This window comes from Ascidia mentula, chromosome 2, assembly GCF_947561715.1.
Source record: "Ascidia mentula chromosome 2, kaAscMent1.1, whole genome shotgun sequence".
NCBI lineage: Eukaryota > Metazoa > Chordata > Ascidiacea > Phlebobranchia > Ascidiidae > Ascidia > Ascidia mentula.
This window is the reverse complement of record NC_138567.1, coordinates 3,361,563-3,381,257: the sequence shown is the minus strand read 5'-3', so window position 1 is coordinate 3,381,257 and position 19,695 is coordinate 3,361,563. Positions and strand designations below refer to the sequence as shown.

The 19,695-nt window shown below is 34.6% G+C and overlaps 4 protein-coding genes across 7 annotated transcripts in view; all 4 read left to right on the top strand.

Annotated features, from left to right (window-relative positions):
* The window catches only part of LOC145888415 (uncharacterized), a 39,101-nt gene that overhangs the window by 7,529 nt on the left and 11,877 nt on the right, over window positions 1-19,695 (top strand). The window lies entirely within an intron of this gene.
* Window positions 3,302-5,187, top strand: LOC145889825 (E3 ubiquitin-protein ligase DTX1-like). Its single transcript, XM_082980862.1, has 5 exons — window positions 3,302-3,419; window positions 3,674-3,832; window positions 4,169-4,271; window positions 4,556-4,698; window positions 4,958-5,187. Exons 2-5 carry the CDS (start codon window positions 3,806-3,808, stop codon window positions 5,147-5,149), a joined length of 465 nt encoding a protein of 154 aa, XP_082836988.1. The 5' UTR covers window positions 3,302-3,419; window positions 3,674-3,805; the 3' UTR covers window positions 5,150-5,187.
* LOC145889726 (kelch-like protein 12) lies at window positions 8,420-12,267 on the top strand. 3 transcript variants are annotated; one of them, XM_082980732.1, is made up of 9 exons: window positions 8,420-8,513; window positions 8,933-9,006; window positions 9,183-9,303; window positions 9,375-9,528; window positions 9,668-9,885; window positions 9,951-10,100; window positions 10,469-10,565; window positions 11,846-11,935; window positions 12,050-12,267. In XM_082980732.1, exons 2-9 carry the CDS (start codon window positions 8,945-8,947, stop codon window positions 12,103-12,105), a joined length of 948 nt encoding a protein of 315 aa, XP_082836858.1. In that variant the 5' UTR covers window positions 8,420-8,513; window positions 8,933-8,944; the 3' UTR covers window positions 12,106-12,267. The 3 variants fall into 3 exon arrangements, with proteins under 3 accessions (XP_082836858.1, XP_082836856.1, XP_082836857.1); XM_082980730.1 differs by having other exon boundaries at window positions 11,846-12,267; XM_082980731.1 differs by lacking the exon at window positions 8,420-8,513 and having other exon boundaries at window positions 8,644-9,006; window positions 11,846-12,267.
* Window positions 13,180-19,050, top strand: LOC145889668 (kelch-like protein 28). Of its 2 annotated transcripts, none has more exons than XR_014399523.1 (7): window positions 13,180-13,548; window positions 14,067-14,187; window positions 14,824-14,977; window positions 15,158-15,375; window positions 15,603-15,782; window positions 15,959-16,079; window positions 16,447-16,500. XR_014399523.1 is itself a non-coding variant. In XM_082980662.1 (7 exons), the coding sequence occupies exons 2-7, from the start codon at window positions 16,260-16,262 to the stop codon at window positions 18,886-18,888; spliced, it is 660 nt and encodes a 219-aa protein (XP_082836788.1). In that variant the 5' UTR covers window positions 15,956-16,079; window positions 16,151-16,259; the 3' UTR covers window positions 18,889-19,050. The 2 variants fall into 2 exon arrangements, 1 of the variants encoding a protein (XP_082836788.1); XM_082980662.1 differs by lacking the exons at window positions 13,180-13,548; window positions 14,067-14,187; window positions 14,824-14,977; window positions 15,158-15,375; window positions 15,603-15,782 and adding exons at window positions 16,151-16,308; window positions 16,730-16,879; window positions 17,250-17,346; window positions 18,629-18,718; window positions 18,833-19,050 and having other exon boundaries at window positions 15,956-16,079; window positions 16,447-16,664.

Below are 19,695 nucleotides of genomic sequence, written 5' to 3'. Positions count from 1 at the left end.
AAAAATTTTCCTCAGTGTGTTCAGTATACATTAATGTTTTGTAGTTCAACAGAATAGCTGAGTAACATTTATTGTTGTATATGTCATGTTTCATTTTCTTGAATGGGACAGTTAGTGCCAACTGAACATCTGGTAGTGATTTTTGGAACACCAGGACTCTGTGATACATGTGAACATGACTGTATTAAAGTGAAGGAATAAGTGTTCGACAACTCTGTTTAGGTTTCTTTTGTCGGACCATTTCAATTACCTATTACATCCAAAGTGGAATACAGGGCAATGAGCATCCTAATCCAGGACAAATATATAATGCAGTTGGATTTCCACGACAAGCTTTTCTTCCAGATAACAAAGAAGGGAGAAAGGTGTGATGTAGTTTTAATTTATTCAGAATTGTTTAGCAGACATGTTGTTATACCTTTCATTTCTGAAAGTGAGTGGAAAGAAAATGAATTTTGTATGTAGGCCATGTTTCAGGATATTTAGAAAAATTACCGAAATCATTTATTTCAAAATGTTTTGTGATGTCTCTGGAATTTTGTGAAATTAAATTAGTTTTAAATCATATTAGTTTGGAACCTATATTACCAACAGCTACCTATCTTGAAGATTTATTATGTTTAGATTCTAAAGCTGCTAAAAGTAGCTTGGGACCGTAGACTTATTTTCACAATTGGACGTTCCGTCACAATCGGATCCGACAACTGTGTAACATGGAATGAAATCCATCACAAAACATCAATGCACCGTGGTGGTAGTCATAGTTACCCAGACCCTGGATACTTTACCAATGTTATCGAGGAGCTCAAAGCACAAGGAGTAACTGAGGCTGATATTTCAACTGTTCCGTGTGCGCAGATATTCTGCAACGTTGTCAACTGATTGTTTTTGTCAAACGAATGTAAAAACATTCTCTTTCATCTGATCATGGTTTCAAACCTAGTGTACATACGAGCTTCTAATTTCTTTTCCCGTGCAATAGAATGTTTTTCTTTTCATTTGGTATTGGTGTTGCAACAAATCAGTTGCATTTTGAGTACATATTAAGGCACACCAAATATTTAACAGCCAACCTTGTTTGTTTCAAAGCACTTGTTTGAAAAATGATTGGCAATTAGCAGGTCGTTGCAATGACGTAATAGTTGGATCTTGCGTAAACAGTAAAGGAAGGTGGGTGTGTATTAGTTACTGGTCGAAACAACGTCAGAATTCAGAGGGCGCACAGTTTGATTATAGTTTGAGGTACCTCACAGTTTTTCAACTGATCTGAGTCGGATGTTGTTCAAGACTAAGTTTTAGAATCCGTCCAACAGTGGGGCAACTGAAAAATATGTTGCTGGTATTTTTCAACGAAACAAATAATAGCTCGATTTTACTTTGTTGGCGATTGTGATGTTACATGTGCAATACAAAACCGCACCTGAAATAATGTCGATATGATTTGGATTACCGGAAGCACAAGGCATAGCTAGCCGAACAATTACAAGTGGCTACCAATTGTATGTTTAGATACAAGTAGTCTCGAATTGTCGTTAGTGTTCCAGTTTTCGTATGTTTTACAATATTTTTTGAACATTTGATGGAACAAGTACAAAAACGATGAATCAAAAAACAATTTTGAACGATAAATTACCTATACATGGATATGCAAACCTTAATAAGTAAGTTTGGTTACTGTATAAAACTCTGTAAAAAATTTCCTTTTTTGTTTTACAAATTTGTGTGTTTAGGTTTTTTGAAATGTAGTTTTAAATCTATCTCCAGCTTCTTTTGATTATACAATTGCTTTGAAACCTAAATATAGAATATAAATCTCGTGTAGACAGACATACAACTGTCAATTATGTTGGTTTGTGAAGATAAATTTCTGCTAAAAGCTACAAAGTGTCTCATCAATATACATTCTACTGAACATGTGGTATAAACTCTGTTCTTTGATGACATGATTTTAAAACAGACAGAGAATAGAAGGATTTTTGCGTGATATTGTGCTTGTTGTGGAAGGAAAGAGATTCCCTGCACACAAGGCAGTACTAGCTGCAAGTAGCGATTACTTTGCTACGATGTTTCGAACAAATGTAAGCATTTAATTGGCAAGATGTAAACATTGTACCTACTATAAAAGGTACAGTTCAGCTGTATTGTGTCTTCTATCATCACAAGTGCCAATGTAAAAGAAATAATTGAAAAAGATGTTTTTATTTGGATTTAATGTTAGATTTATTGATTTGTCAAGAAATTTCATGTCTTGTTGTGATTCAAACATAATATAAAATTAAATAATTGTTTATCTGTTATATGTATTGAAAGATGAAAGAAAAATATGCTGAAACTGTTGCAATAAAGGAAATAACTCATAAGACTGTTGCAGAGATTCTTGAATACCTTTATTCTGGAAAAATGGAACTTTCCAGTATAAATGTGTCTCATATTTTACAAACTGCTTCATTGTGGCAATTATCAAGTACATGCCTTTTTTCTTTTAATAAATGCTTTTTAATAAAACCAATATTTACCAATCCATTTTTGTTTTCTTTGATATTGAGATAATTTGACATCATTGCTGCATATTAAATTTGATCAACTAATTTTGCAAACAACAGATCTAATGGATATTGTTGACAAATTCTTATTGGAAAATGTCAATCCAGAAAATTGTATATGGTTAAAACGGACAAGTGTTTTGTTTGATTTGAATTCACTTCACCAAAAAGTTGAAGAATGTATTTGTAAAAATTTTGACAAAATTTGTCAGTTGAAAGATTTTGTGGAGCTCTCAGATATTGAACTGCAGAAATACTTTCAATCTGAGGAAATGAAAGTAGTTTTTTCAGTATTTTGTTATTTGTATCTCAAAATACTGTTAAATGGAATTTTTCTGTTTAGATTAAATCTGAAGATATCTTGTTCACGGCCCTTGTGTCCTGGACTCAACATGATTTCAAAAATAGAAAGGAAAAATTTTTAAGTTTGTTCAGTTTAATTCGCCTTCATCTGGTTTCAGTGGATTTTCTCTGTGACACAATTCGAAAGCATGTATGAAAAGTTTTTGGAAATAAAAAAGTAAAATAAATAACAATAAATTGCAGCATTGCTGTCATCTTACTGCTACATTTAATTGTTAGACTTTAGCATATGGATATTTTTGATTCTTTTAAGGCTTAAAATCAAAAGAAGTCTAAATGCTGAAGTTTGTCAACCACTGTGCACATGATTTATTACTTAATCTTTTCGTTTGGATATAATCCGAAAGAAAGCTCTACTCTGTAACATGTTTTGTCTAATAAACGTCGTATCAGTGAATCTACTGAAAATGATTTAGGAATTGGTGAAGAGTGCTACGCTATCAAGAGATTTGGTCGATGATGCAATGCATTTTCATCTTCAGCCTCAAATGTTTGAAAAACAGAGAAATCGAGGTGGTATGAAAACAATTGAATTACGACACATGTGCAATGTTTTTTGCCTTGGTTATATGCTTGTTGTAAAAAGCACTTGTCCTTGGTGAAATTTGCCGAACAGTTTTGGGTTGCAATTGTTTTTGTGACAGAAATATTGTTTAAAATAGTCTGTAATGAGATCAAATTTCTTTGTATTTCACCGATATGTTCACATATTGCCATCAAAATAACCTTTCAAAATAATACGATTTTAAATATGTGTTCTGTGACAGAATATGGAAAACCACTACCCACTTACAACTATTCAAAATCCACCCTCGTTCCGCCTGACGTTCAAGCCTTTGCCAGTGCTGTTACCGATATTCCTAATGAGGATTGTAGAATTTGTCTGACTTCACTACTTGATGAATCAGGATTTGACAATGCAGGAGGTAAAAATATTTTCTGCTACTGTATATATTGCAAATCAGTAACCAAGCAATTATGTGCACAATGTTTGACTTGTTATAACATTTTTTAAATTGTTTTGCAAAACGGTTGTGTCTATATTTATGATTACTATGTATGCTTTGCTTTTACATGAAAACTGCATTACCTAGTTTTGGTGGGTATTGTCCACATTGCATTAGGTAATAACTTCCTAAACAAAAAACAAAAACATTTATTAACAGAAACATGGTGGCTTAATGGCTTATATTAGCAACTGAAAAGTAATGAATATCTGAAACTGTTTATTATCTACCAACAAATGTTTTTCTCTTTCAAAGAAAAGTTTAATGTGTCCATACTGCAAAAAAATTTATGGCACCAAGAAAGGAATTCAACCCCGGGGACAAATGACAAATAGAATTATTCGTCATAAACTTCCAGGTAAATAATCTATGTCAGTGCTCCTCAACCCATAAAGTAGTTCGGCAAATATTGAAGAATTCAATTTTGAAAACAAATACAAAATCTTGTGAAGAGTGCGACACTGTCAAAAAGAAATATCATGCTCTCTGCACATTAATGCATTGAAGTTCAACAGAATATTTCAAAGTAACACAGTAATATTCAATGTTGTTAAGGGTACAGAACCCTGGTTAATAAGTTCTGATAAATGCGAACATCACTGTTACGGAGTAAAGGAATAAATGACCAATAAATCTGTTCAGGTTTAAATTGTCAAACCATTTCAATTACCTATGACATCCAAAGTGGAATACAGGGTATAGAGCATCCTAATCCAGGACAAAGATATCATGCAGTTGGATTTCCACGACAAGCTTTTCTTCCAGATAACAGAGAAGGGAGAAAGGTGTGATGTAGTTTTCATCTATTCAGAATTGTTTAGCAGACATGTTGTTATACCTTTCATTTCTGAAAGTGAGTGGAAAGAAAATGAATTTTGTATGTAGGCCATGTTTCAGGATATTTAGAAAAATTACCGAAATCATTTATTTCAAAATGTTTTGTAATGTCCCTGGAATTTTTTTAAATTAAATTAGTTTTAAATAAAATTAGTTTGGAACCTATATTACCAACAGCTACCTATCTTGAAGATTTATTATATTTAGATTCTAAAGCTGCTAAAAGTAGCTTGGGATCGTAGACTTATTTTCACAATTGGACGTTCCGTCACAAGCGGATCCGACAACTGTGTAACGTGGAATGAAATTCATCACAAAACATCAATACACCCTGGTGGTAGTCATGGTTACCCAGACCCTGGATACTTTACCAATGTTATCGAGCAGCACAAGGAGTAACTGAGGTTGATATTTAAACTGTTCCGTGTGCGCAGATATTCTGCAACGTTGTCAACTGATTGTTTTTTGTAAAATGAATGTAAAAACATTCCCTTTCAATTGATCATGGTTTCAAACCTAGTGTATATACGTGCTTTTAATTTATCTTCACGTGTAATAGAATTCTTCACTTCGGTATCAGTGGTGCTACATATGGCGCAATAAGTTTAGGCACAGCAAGTCACCTGCTTTTTAGTACATTATAGGCCATATACAGTAGTTGTCGGTCATGCTTCCTACCTATGTTTGCCCACGCTTGGTCGATCACATGCGGTAACGCGTTTGGTCCATTCACAAACATAAATGGAGGTGTGGGAATATTGGTTACAGGTCGAAACAAGTGCTAAGTTCAAAGGTATGGGGTGGAGTAGTTGAAGTATAATTTGAGGTAAAACACAGTTAGTATGAAAGGTCTGCTACCAAAAACAATGCCAATATGATTAAATTATCAGAAGCAGAAAGCTAATTTGGCAGCACAATTACAAGTGGCCATTAATACTGTGTGTTTAAATAGACTTTGGTGGCACACCAGTTGTCTTGGATTGTCAAAACACATTGCAACAGAAGTGTGAGCATAATTCACAATCAAAGCGTGCTGTTCCGTGAACTTGTATTCAATTGATGGTTAGTGCACAGCAGTGATGAATCAAAAACAGGTTGTCAACAACAAACTACCTCTGCATGGATATGCAAACCTCAATAAGTAAGTTTGTCACTGTATAAAACACCAATTTACTTGAAACCAAGGTCAAGTCATTGGGTTGTGTTGGTTTATATACATATATTTGCATGATTAGATTTTCAAATCCATCTTGAAATTATCACCTGTTTCTTTTCATTATGCAGTCCTATCTAAGACATACAGAACATACAGTTAATGGTAGGCTATACAAGTATCAATTATTTGGTTTAAAAAGACAAAACAGTAATGACCACTGAACAGAGCTTTAGTGAAATAATGCATTGTTTAGAAAACAATCTCTATAGTTTGATGGTAACATTATTTTTAGACAGAGAAAAGAAGGACTTTTGTGTGATATTGAGCTTGTTGTGGAAGGAAAAAGATTCCAAGCACACAAGGCAGTTCTAGCTGCAAGTAGCGATTACTTTGCTACGATGTTTCGTACAAATGTAAGTTATTTAAATATGCCATTTGCACAAAACTTTGTTCAAGCCTATATCCTAAAAATTTAGGTTTGTATCGTTAACATTCGCGACCCAAGGTAGCGTCATCATTAGGTCTGATGTCGTGGACAATGCATTTGTTTAGATAGGAGTTTTGCAATAAGACCCTAGCGTAAAGCGCAGTGGTAAATCTCCAGTAGATGCCGCAACATTGTGACGTGAAACCCGTTGGTTCGTGAATACATGACCTTGCATAAAATACATTCCACTTCTCTTTCTTTTGCATAAAAGATGAGAGAAAAATACGCTGAATCTGTCACACTGAAGGAACTTTCTTATGAGACAGCTGATAACATTCTCGAATATATTTATTCCGGAAAAATACAGATTTCAATTAGTAATGTGAATAATATTCTACAAGCTGCTTTACTGATGCAACTGACAAGTATGCACCATTTTTCCATTAAATAATTTTGCTCCAATGCTTGCATTGTACATAGTACGAACATTCATTTAACAAAATTTAAAGTAAAATATTTTTTTTGTCGTCTTCATAAACTGTAGCCTTGATCTTTTATTTATGTTTTTTTTTATTATTATTTGAATTTAATACCTAAAATCTCAACAGATAACAAAATTGTATATTCTACAAAGAAATTGAAAACCTAAATGTTTTTTGAAAAAGAATTATTTTTTGGCAAAAGCCTGTTTCCAGCGATAAGTTTTCAAAATTTGTATGGTATTTTTTTGGAAATAGTGTTTAATACTTTTCTTATTTCGAGGTTCTTTTTCAGGTGAAATCTGAAAATATTTTGTTCAATACTTTGGTGATTTGGACAAACCACGATTTCCAAACTAGAAAAGAAAAATTTTCAAATTTGTTCAGTTCAATTCGCCTTCAACTGGTTTCAGTGGAATTTCTCTCCAACACAATTCGAAAGCATGTATGAGAGTTTTTATCACAAAGTAAGCAACTATAATTTATTTTAATATATTTGCTTTAAATTCAGGACTTGGTGAAAGGTGATTTACAATGCAGGGATTTGATTGATGATGCGATGCATTTTCGCTTACAACCTCATATGTTTTAAAAACAGAAAGAAAGGAAAGGTATAACAACATTCGCATGCTACACATCTTAGGCTGTTGCTATGCTAATGTATCGATAATGCAAATTTTAGGCAAAAATATCCCACAACAATTTGTCCATTTTGAGGAACGTTTCCCGCGGGGCCATCCACGGTCCTATTTTTCAGAACAACGCCAAAATGCAAGGTTTAGGGGAGACCGGCGATAGGTCGGACGGTTTTGGGAAAATTGCTCATATTTTTTTTAAACTATGAATCACGTTCTTAATTTTTATTGGGTTGTAACTAGTAAAGCATTGTTTAAAAAACAAAAGGTTTTTCGTTCGTTTCAGCTCACTAAAAATGCTCATTCAGCCGATTTTTTGAATGGTTTTTCTTTCATTTGGTATCGGAGTTGCAACAAACCAGTTGCTTTTTGAGTACATATCAAGGCACATAAAGTAGTTAACGGCCAACCTATTACCAACAGCTATCCATCTTAAATATTCATTGTATTTAGATTCTGAAGCTGCTAAAAGTGGCAAAAAGACTTATTTTATTTTTCACAATTGGACGTTCTGTCACAAGCGGATACGACAACTGTGTGACATGGAATGAAATCCATCACAAAACATCAATGCACCATGGTGGTAGTCATGGTTACCCAGACCCTGGATACTTTACCAATGTTATCGAGGAGCTCAAAGCACAAGGAGTAACTGAGGCTGATATTTAAACTGTTCCGTGTGCGCAGATATCCCCCTACGTTGTCAACTGATTGTTTTTGTCAAATGAATGTAATAATATTCTGTTTAACTGATCATGGTTTGAAACCTACTTTACATACGTGCTTCTAATTTCTTTTTACGTGTAATAGAATTCTTTCCCTACATTTCGGTATCAGTGGTGCAACTTACGCCGCAATAGGTAGCGTTAGTTTGCGCAGTTTAGGCACAACATATCACATGCTTTGGAGTACGTCATAGGCCATATGCAATAGTTGTCGATCACGCTTCCTGCCTATTTTCCCCCCGTTGATCGATCACTTGCGGTAACGCGTTTTGTCCGCGCACAAACATAAAGGGAGGTGTGGGAGTATTGGTTACAGGTCAAAACAAGTGCTACGTTAAAAGGTATGGGGTGAAATAGTTAAAGTATAATTTGAAGTAATACACGCAGTTAGTATGAATGACATGTTACCAGATTTTATTCAAGACGAATTAAGTTTTCGGCTGGCCCTCTAATGGTGGTTTAACTTAAAAAATATGTTATTTTTTGTCGAAATGGAAACCAATCAGACTTAAGAAATAATCGCTTGATTCTGCGTTGATGATGATTATGTTACAAATAATGCCAACATGAATAAATTACCAGAAGCAGAAAGCTAAGTTGGCAGCACAGTTACAAGTGGCCACTAATACTGTGTGTTTAAATAGACTTTATTGGCACACCAGTTGTCTTGCATTGTCAAATAAACATTGCAACAAAAGTGTGTGCATAATGCACAACGTGTTGTTCTGTGAATTTGTATCTCAATTCCATTGATTTTTAGTGTACAGCAGTAATGAATCAAAAAAAGGTTGTCAACAACAAACTACCTATGCATGGATATGAAAACCTCAATAGGTAAGTTTCATCATGTAGTCCTATCTAAAACCTACTGAATATATAGTTAATGGTATACAAGTATGAATTATGTCGGTTTATAAAGATAAAACACTGATAAACACTGAACAGAGCTTTAGTGAATAATGCATTGTTTTGAAAATGAGACTGTATTGTTTGATGGCAAGATTTTTTAGACAGAGAAAGGAAGGATTTTTGTGTGATATTGAGCTTATTGTGGATGGAAAGAGATTTCCAGCACACAAGGCGGTACTAGCTGCAAGTAGTGATTACTTTGGTACGATGTTTCGTACAAATGTAAGTATTTAATTTGCAACATGAAAATTTGTATCTTCAAGAATTATCAGAGATTCTGATGTGTGTTTAAGATGAAAGAAAAATATGCAGAAACTGTCACAATAAAGGAAATAACACAGGAGACAGTTGAAGAGATTCTTGAATACATTTATTCTGGAAAAATTGAACTTTCCAGTATAAATGTGTCTCATGTTTTACAAGCTGCTTCATTATGGCAATTATCAAGTACATGCTATTTTTCTTTTAATAAATGCTTTTTAATAAAACCAATATTTAACAATCCATTTTTGTTTTCTTTGTTATTGAGATAATTTGACATCATTGCTGCATATTAAATTTGATCAACTAATTTTGCAAACAACAGATCTTTTGGATATCGTTGACAAATTCTTATTGGAAAACATCAATCCAAAGAATTGTATATGGTTAAAACGGACAAGTGTTTTGTTTGGTTTGAATTCACTTCAACAAAAAGTTGAAGAATGTATTTGTAAAAATTTTGACAAAATTTGTCAGTTGAAAGATTTTGTGGAGCTCTCAGATGTTGAACTGCAAGGATATTTTCAATCAGAGAAAATCAAAGTAGTTTTTTCAATGATTTGTTGTAAGGACTGTGGATACTTTGAAATATAATTTTTATTGTTTAGGTTCAATCAGAAGACGTCTTGTTCACCGCTCTTGTATCCTGGACAAAACATGATTTAGAAAAACGAAAGGAAAATTTTTTAACTTTGTTCAGTTTAATTCGCCTTCAACTGGTTTCAGTGGATTTTCTCTGTAACACAATTCGAAAACATGTGCGAAAATTTTTTTTCAAAAATTGTAACCAAACAAAACACAATAAATAATAATAAGCTGCCATATTCGGTTCACTGATTGTCAAACATATTTAATTGTAAACCTTAATTTATTAAGTTTATTGCTTCATGTTTGACTAAAAATCAAACAGACCTAGACTTTTTGTTTCACTGCTGAAGTTAGTCCACCAATGTTATAACCATTAGAATTACCTTCAACCTTTGAAAGGTCATCAATCAAAATAAAGCTATACCCTGTGACATGTACTGTCCAACAGTATTTAAGCGAGAATTCTTTGAAATTTTTGGTAGTTGCATGCTAAATGATACTTTCAAGATTTGTATGCAACTTACTGAAAATTGTTTAGGAACTGGTGAAGAGTGCGACACTGTCAAGAGATTTGGTTGATGATGCAATGCATTTTCATCTCCAGCCAAAAATGTTTGAAAAGCAGAAAAATAGAGGTGATATGAAAACAATTAGCATACAATTACACTTTTACTTTACAAAGTTAAACGTTAAAAACCGCACATCAGTTTCTATCAAAAAAATTTTGCTCACGAAAAATGCCTTCCCTGTATCCTCTTTCATGAAGAAAGGTGATACATAACAAAGAAACCGGCGATGCATGAAGTCAAATTTACGGTTAATGAACAGGAGTGCATGTGCTGTTGCATTTGCATGGGTTTAAGGGCATTTTTTAACCTTTTCAGTCTGGCATTCATCTGTTGCTGGGTGTTGTAAAAATGTTATTTGAAAGATTGAACCACAGAATAATGCATTTATCCTAGTTTGGTACCCAACATATTGACGATTGACCGAAAGGTACCACAAAGTGGAAATCTGTGTGCCTGCTAGTCTACCAGCTAGCACAGTGCCACATCAACAGCTGCACTGATGAGACCTTACAGGTCGAAACAGTGCGTGTATACACCCTGTCTGCAGCTCTCATTGATTATTATGGCTCTTTTGCGCATATAATGCATTTATCATTTTATGCTAGGGCCGCCTCTTGTCTGCGCATAAATGTTGTAGTTAGTTGCAGGGTAGTTATCTTAGGCCGGGTCCACACTCGCCCCAAGGCTGATTTAGGCCGGGTCCACACTCACGCACTGCGCCGGCGGATTCTTTGTTTGTTTCATTATACGCCGGCGTGCGGGCGTACGCTCGGGACATTGAAACAAACAAATCCGCCGGCGCAAAGCGTGAGTGTGGATCCGGCCTTAGGCCCCGAGGCGTACATTATTTTAGCTAAAAAGGCTACAAAAATGTGGATTGGTTTTGTGAAAAATTAACCACAAAATTCTCATCTAGTTTGCAATTCATGTTGCCCCAACCCTTCTCCACGCAATTGCGAAAAAAATTCATGAGAAGCACGACACTGTTTGCTATCCTGTAAGTCGTAAGACATAAGATCTTCCCGAAGGCTCCGCACAGGAATGGTTTGGGTTAGCATAGAAAAGAGTTTGGGCCAACACTTAATTTTAAATTGGATCAGGTTGTTGTGATTCATTTTTCACGAAACCATCTTTGCGTTGCATTTTGCATTTTTTTAGCCCAAAAAATTCGACTAGGGGGCAAAATTTAACCTCAATGCATCACCGGTTGCTTTGTTGTGTGGCGTCTCGCTTCAGTTGCGTGACGACTTTTTTGGGGCGGAGGAATACAAAACGTTCATTTTTCGCAGGCAAAATTTTGTTAAATAGAAACACTGATAATGCAGTTTAAAAGTATTTTCCAATAGACTCCGGGAAATTTTTGAAAACGAAACCACGACTAAGATCCACAATAAAATCGCCTCCTCCTATAGAAGATGTCTTTGTCTACGCCCAAGGTCCAGTAAATAAGTACTGTGATATTATACAGTTTACCATGGCATATATATTTACAGTTATTTAAAATTTTATGAACATAACACATTACATCACAATATTTATTATTTGTGAAGTTCGGCATGGGCAGGATATTCCTTCCGAAGCTGAAACTGACAGTGATTGGGATTGAAGCTTTTGGAATTGTAGGAACATAGTACCACGTGACTGTGCATCGACAACGTTATTTCCCGAGTCATTGTGTCATGTTTCAGAGTATTGCGACTTATTGTTTTCAACTAATTGACGTGCCCAGCCGTGAAAGGCCAAACAATAAATTCATTACAGTAACGTATTACAGGCCTATGCTATCTGTCTGTCTATACAGGGTAGGCGTAGGTATAGCATCCTAGTCTCTTAGTTTTTTTTGGTAATATATCATGCAGTGAAAGAACATTAGTATGATAAATCGTTTATGGATTTGGGATAGTATCAGTATACCCTACAATGTGTGAGACAAAGAGCAATGGTTAACGAAGGACAGTCATTTGGTAGTTGAATTTAGAGAATTGACATAGTTGAATTTATAGAATCAACAATTCCACGTTTGAATGTTTTTGCACTGTTGAGTTAGTTTGAACATAAAACGGCATTGCAATTGTGCATTCAGTTAATCGGAAAACCTATTTTAGGTATTATTACACATTATGGCAATCGCAGTACTGGACTGCTGTTACAGTACTGACCACTGTGACTGTTCCTTTCTTGCCAACGCGCCAGGGTTACGAGAAAAAGGAAATGATGTAATTTGAGCGCAATGCACACACACACGCACGGGTTCATGTTGACTATAGAAATGTGAAAAGAGCTTGCACACCACATGTGCTTACGAGTGGACGAGTGGAAAACTCACAATAAAACAGAAATTTAAAACAGTGTGAAAGCCATGGTTTCCCTTTTTGTAAATAAACTTCTTACCTTAGACTGGAATGTGTACTCAGAGACAAAAGTTAATATGTAACGCTTTGTGTACACAAAAAGTAAACTGGGGGCGTTTTATTGTTCAACACTGCAGAAAGTCATTTAAAAAATGTGCAAAAGGAAGTAGCTTATATAAAACAAAACTGTTAAAAAACAAATGTATCAATCTCAATGTATTCGATCTACGAACATTTGTGCTCAAGTTAGATCCTAGGTAGTATTATTCATACTGTAAAAGGCTGTTTGGCTGACTAGATACAAGAACAGAACACTTATAAATAGCGTTTTGTGACAATTTGAAATTGACATTGAAGTTACCACTTGTGTCACGCAAAAGAAGTTTTGCTGTAATATGTTGATTTAGTTTTCATTGTTAGATATAAGAAACCATAGCATGCAGAAAACATACGTTTGTATGTTATTGACTTTGGAAGAAACAGAAAGTAACAGGCTATTTGTTGTAAATGCACAATTGTAAATTCTACGTCCTTTCATACACACGACAGTCACTGTGAAAAAAAACAAGACTTAATTTGGACTGGTTTTAAGTTAAAGTGAGTTCTAACATCCTGTCTATAAGAAGTGCAATAATGGATCACCTAAATGTACTTTTCGACAAAAATCTGACTACAGGTGGATTTGCAAACCTTAATAGGTAAGTGATATAATTACTAATGCAAATCAAAACGTGCAAATTAGTTTGCAATTCATGCACACTTCTCTAGATCCATATACCAAGAAGCTTTCCATTGAATAAATCTGCGACTAAATTAATTTACATACTGAAAACAAAACAATGGTATTTTCCTATTACAATCACAGCCTCTTGTCTTATGGAGTCTGTATACCACTTAATTTTTCGAGACTTATGTAAACTAACAAAGAATTTGGTACAACTATTACCCCAAGTATTAACTGATTAAATAGGGTCGTTAAATTCCACAAGCCACAATTACCAAAAAAGAGCATATGTTAAGCCTAGTGGTGGTTGGAAAAGATGGAACTTCGCAATAACATGAAACAATACAATGATATAGGTTAATGCATGTTAAATAATCTAACAAAATACGTATATGTCAATATTTCATTTATTGCGTTTGACGTCAGTATTTCAGTTGTTGTTTTGTGTTTCTGATCTGAAAATCACAAAGAATTGCATTTATTTTAAAACAGACAGAGAGCAGAGGGATTTTTGTGTGATATTGTGCTTGTTGTGGAAGGAAAGAGATTTCAAGCACACAAGGCAGTTCTAGCTGCAAATAGCGATTACTTTGCTACGATGTTTCGTACAAATGTAAGTTATCTTATCTGAATATGCCATTTTGAAGCTATGCTTTTAACATTTTCTACAAATGTAAGTTATCTTAATATGCCATTTTGAAGCTATGCTTTTAACATTTTCTACTGCTTGTAGGCTAACTATTCACGAAAGCCATTATTGTAAAAAAAAAACATGTATATAACAAAGCAACAAACCTCTGATTTACGTCTGCAGATTTTGTTGTGAAATATCAATTTCGCTTTTGTGAGTTACTATAAGCATCGTCAGTTTCTGCAAAAATTATTAGATCCCTCTACAGCTATTAAGCATGTCCTATACCATTATTATCATTTTATATTTTTCATCCAACACTATTCCTTCTGATATCTTTACAGTTTTTATGCAATTTAGCACAAAACTTGGTTCAAGCCTATATCCTGAAAATTTAGGCTTGTATCGTTAACATTCGCGGCCCCATGTAGCGTCATCAATTGGTCTGATGTCATGGACAATGCATTTGTTTAGATAGGAGTTTTGCAATAAGCCCCTAGCTAGCGTAAAGCGCCATGATAAATCTCCAGTAGATGCCGCAGCATTGTGACATCAGACCCGTTGATGACGTCAAGTTTATGAAGATGACCTTGTACTTCTTTGTCTTTTGCATAAAAGATGAAGGAAAAATACGCTGAATCTGTCACACTGAAGGAATTTTCTTATGAGACAGTTGACAACATTCTCGAATATATTTATTCCGGACAAATAAAGATTTCAATTCATAATGTGACTCATATTCTACAAGCTGCTTTACTGATGCAATTGACAAGTATGCACCATTTTTCCTTTGAATGATTTTGCTCAAATGCTTACATTTTACATAGCACGAAAAACGTATTTATTAAAAATTGTAAAATTATTTTTATTTGTCGTCTTCATAAATTCTCTCCTTGACCTTTTATTTATGTGTTTTTTTTTCATTTGAATTTATTACCTAAAATCTCAACAGATCTTTCAGAAATCATTGACAAATACTTGCTGGAAAATGTCCATCTTGGAAATTGCGGGTGGCTAAAAAAGATAAGTGTTTTCTTTGACTTGGATTTACTTCAACAAAAGGTTGAAAAATGCATTTATGAAAATTTTGGCCGATTGTGTCAGTCAGATGAGTTTATGGAGCTTTCAGATGTGGAACTTCAGGAATACTTTCAATCAGATGAATTAAATGTTAGTTTGAACATTGTACTTGTGTTTCGGTTTGCCGTTATTATAAAATTGTATATTCTACAAAGAAATTCAAAACCTAAATGTTTTTTTAAAAAATAATTAATTTTTAGCAAAGCGTATTTCCAGCGATAAGTTTCCAAATTTTTATTGTATTTTTTTGGAAACAGTGTTCGCAAAACTTTTTCACGGGCGGGTTAGCTTTTTCTTATTACGAGGTTCTTTTTCAGGTAGAATCTGAAAATATCTTGTTCACCACTTTGGTGTCTTGGACAAACCACGATTTCCACAACGTGTTTTTCTGTGAATTTGTATCTCAATTCCATTGATTTTTAGTGTACAGCAGTAATGAATCAAAAACAGGTTGTCAACAACAAACTACCTATGCATGGATATGAAAACCTCAATAGGTAAGTTTCATCATGCAGTCCTATCTAAAACCTACTGAATATATAGTTGAAGGTATACAAGTATGAATTATGTCGGTTTATAAAGATAAAACACTGATAAACACTGAACAGAGCTTTAGTGAATAATGCATTGTTTTGAAAATGAGACTGTATTGTTTGATGGCAAGATTTTTTAGACAGAGAAAGGAAGGATTTTTGTGTGATATTGAGCTTATTGTGGATGGAAAGAGATTCCCAGCACACAAGGCGGTACTAGCTGCAAGTAGTGCTTACTTTGGTACGATGTTTCGTACAAATGTAAGTATTTAATTTGCAATATGAAAATTTGTATCTTCAAGAATTATCAGAGATTCTGATGTGTGTTTAAGATGAAAGAAAAATATGCAGAAACTGTCACAATAAAGGAAATAACACAGGAGACAGTTTAAGAGATTCTTGAATACATTTATTCTGGAAAAATTGAACTTTCCAGTATAAATGTGTCTCATGTTTTACAAGCTGCATGCTTCATTATGGCAATTATCAAGTACATGCTATTTTTTTTTAATAAATGCTTTTTAATAAAACCAATATTTAACAATCCATTTTTGTTTTCTTTGTTATTGAGATAATTTGACATTATTGCTGCATATTAAATTTGATTAACTAATTTTGCAAACAACAGATCTTTTGGATATCGTTGACAAATTCTTATTGGAAAACATCAATCCAAAGAATTGTATATGGTTAAAACGGACAAGTGTTTTGTTTGGTTTGAATTCACTTCAACAAAAAGTTGAAGAATGTATTTGTAAAAATTTTGACAAAATTTGTCAGTTGAAAGATTTTGTGGAGCTCTCAGATGTTGAACTGCAAGGATATTTTCAATCAGAGAAAATCACAGTAGTTTTTTCAATGATTTGTTGTAAGGACTGTGGGTACTTTGAAATATAATTTTTATTGTTTAGGTTCAATCAGAAGACGTCTTGTTCACCGCTCTTGTATCCTGGACAAAATATGATTTAGAAAAACGAAAAGAAAATTTTTTAACTTTGTTCAGTTTAATTCGCCTTCAACTGGTTTCAGTGGATTTTCTCTGTAACACAATTCGAAAACATGTACGAAAATTATTTATCAAAAATTGTAACCAAATAAAACACATTAAATAATAATAAGCTGCCATATTCGGTTCACTTACTGTCAAACTTATTTAATTGTAAAGCCTCAACTTAATGAGTTTATTGCTTCATGTTTGACTAAAAATCAAACAGACCTCGACTTTTTGTTTCACTGCTGAAGTTAGTCCACCAATGTTATAACCATTTAAATTGCCTTCCATCTTCGAAAGGTCTATCAATCAAAACAAAGCTATACCTTGTGACATGTACTGTCCAATAATTTTAAGGCGAGAATTCTTTGAAATTTTTGGTAGTTGCATGCTAAATGTTACTTTCAAGATTTGTATGCAACTTACTGAAAATTGTTTAGGAACTGGTGAAGAGTGCGACATTGTCAAGAGATTTGGTCGATGATGCAATGCATTTTCATCTCCAGCCTGAAATGTTTGAAAAGCAGAAAAATAGAGGTGATATGAAAACAATTAGCATACAATTACACTTTTACTTTACAAAGTTAAACGTTAAAAACCGCACATCAGTTTCTATCAAAAAAATTTTGCTCACGAAAAATGCCTTCCCTGTATCCTCTTTCATGAAGAAAGGTGATAGGTAACAAAGTAACCGGCGATGCATGAAGTCAAATTTACGGTTAATGAACAGGAGTGCATGTGCTGTTGCATTTGCATGGGTTTAAGGGCATTTTTTTAACCTTTTCAGTCTGGCATTCATCTATTGCTGGGTGTTGTAAAAATGTTATTTGAAAGATTGAACCACAGAATAATGCATTTATCCTAGTTTGGTACCCAACATATTGACGATTGACCGAAAGGTACCACAAAGTGGAAATCTGTGTGCCTGCTAGTCTACCAGCTAGCACAGTGCCACATCAACAGCTGCACTGATGAGACCTTACAGGTCGAAACAGTGCGTGTATACACCCTGTCTGCAGCTCTCATTGATTATTATGGCTCTTTTGCGCATATAATGCATTTATCATTTTATGCTAGGGCCGCCTCTTGTCTGCGCATAAATGTTGTAGTTAGTTGCAGGGTAGTTATCTTAGGCCGGGTCCACACTCGCCCCAAGGCTGATTTAGGCCGGGTTCACACTCACGCACTGCGCCGGCGGATTCTTTGTTTGTTTCATTATACGCCGGCGTGCGGGCGTACGCTCGGGACATTGTAACAAACAAAGAATCCGCCGGCGCAAAGCGTGAGTGTGGACCCGGCCTTAGGCCCCGAGGCGTACATTATTTTAGCTAAAAAGGCTACAAAAATGTGGATTGGTTTTGTGAAAAATTAATCACAAAATTCTCATCTAATTTGCAATTCATGTTGCCCCAACCCTTCTCCACGCAATTGCGAAAATAATTCATGAGAAGCACGACTGTTTGCTATCCTGTAAGTCGTAAGACATAAGATCTTCCCGAAGGCTCCGCACAGGAATGGTTTGGGTTAGCATAGAAAAGATTTTGGGCCAACACTTAATTTTAAATTGGATCAGGTTGTTGTGATTCATTTTTCACGAAACCATCTTTGCGTTGCATTTTGCATTTTTTTAGCCCAAAAAATTCGACTAGGGGGCAAAATTTAACCTCAATGCATCACCGGTTGCTTTGTTGTGTGACGTCTCGCTTAAGTTGCGTGGCGACTTTTTTGGGGCGGAGGAATACAAAACGTTCATTTTTCGCAGGCAAAACTTTGTTAAATAGAAATACTGATAATGCAGTCTAAAAGTATTTTCCAACAGACTCCGGGAAATTTTTGAAAACGAAACCACGACTAAGATCCACAATAAAATCGCCTCCTCCTATAGAAGATGTCTTTGTCTACGCCCAAGGTCCAGTAAATAAGTATTTTGATATTATACAGTTTACCATGGCATATATATTTACAGTTATTTAAAATTTTATGAACATAACACATTACATCACAATATTTATTATTTGTGAAGTTCGGCATGGGCAGGATATTCCTTCCGAAGCTGAAACTGACAGTGATTGGGATTGAAGCTTTTGGAATTGTAGGAACATAGTACCACGTGACTGTGCATCGACAACGTTATTTCCCGAGTCATTGTGTCATGTTTCAGAGTATTGCGACTTATTGTTTTCAACTAATTGACGTGCCCAGCCGTGAAAGGCCAAACAATAAATTCATTACAGTAACGTATTACAGGCCTATGCTATCTGTCTGTCTATACAGGGTAGGCGTAGGTATAGCATCCTAGTCTCTTAGTTTTTTTTGGTAATATATCATGCAGTGAAAGAACATTAGTATGATAAATCGTTTATGGATTTGGGATAGTATCAGTATACCCTACAATGTGTGAGACAAAGAGCAATGGTTAACGAAGGACAGTCATTTGGTAGTTGAATTTAGAGAATTGACATAGTTGAATTTATAGAATCAACAATTCCACGTTTGAATGTTTTTGCACTGTTGAGTTAGTTTGAACATAAAACGGCATTGCAATTGTGCATTCAGTTAATCGGAAAACCTATTTTAGGTATTATTACACATTATGGCAATCGCAGTACTGGACTGCTGTTACAGTACTGACCACTGTGACTGTTCCTTTCTTGCCAACGCGCCAGGGTTACGAGAAAAAGGAAATGATGTAATTTGAGCGCAATGCACACACACACGCACGGGTTCATGTTGACTATAGAAATGTGAAAAGAGCTTGCACACCACATGTGCTTACGAGTGGACGAGTGGAAAACTCACAATAAAACAGAAATTTAAAACAGTGTGAAAGCCATGGTTTCCCTTTTTGTAAATAAACTTCTTACCTTAGACTGGAATGTGTACTCA

Bases quoted from the DNA above. Each gene is read 5' to 3' on its own strand.
- LOC145889825 (XM_082980862.1), top strand. From the start codon at position 3,806: ATGAATCAGGATTTGACAATGCAGGAG. The intron at 4,272-4,555 runs GTAAATAATCTA...AAATCTGTTCAG, and splicing joins TATTCGTCATAAACTTCCAG to GTTTAAATTGTCAAACCATT. The intron at 4,699-4,957 runs GTGTGATGTAGT...TATTATATTTAG, and splicing joins ATAACAGAGAAGGGAGAAAG to ATTCTAAAGCTGCTAAAAGT.
- LOC145889668 (XM_082980662.1), top strand. From the start codon at position 16,260: ATGTGTCTCATGTTTTACAAGCTGCATGCTTCATTATGGCAATTATCA. The intron at 16,309-16,446 runs GTACATGCTATT...TGCAAACAACAG, and splicing joins TTCATTATGGCAATTATCAA to ATCTTTTGGATATCGTTGAC. The intron at 16,665-16,729 runs GTAGTTTTTTCA...TTTATTGTTTAG, and splicing joins TTCAATCAGAGAAAATCACA to GTTCAATCAGAAGACGTCTT.
- LOC145889726 (XM_082980730.1), top strand. From the start codon at position 8,945: ATGAATCAAAAAAAGGTTGTCAACAACAAACTACCTATGCATGGATAT. The intron at 9,886-9,950 runs GTAGTTTTTTCA...TTTATTGTTTAG, and splicing joins TTCAATCAGAGAAAATCAAA to GTTCAATCAGAAGACGTCTT. The intron at 10,566-11,845 runs GTGATATGAAAA...ATTTTCCAATAG, and splicing joins TGAAAAGCAGAAAAATAGAG to ACTCCGGGAAATTTTTGAAA.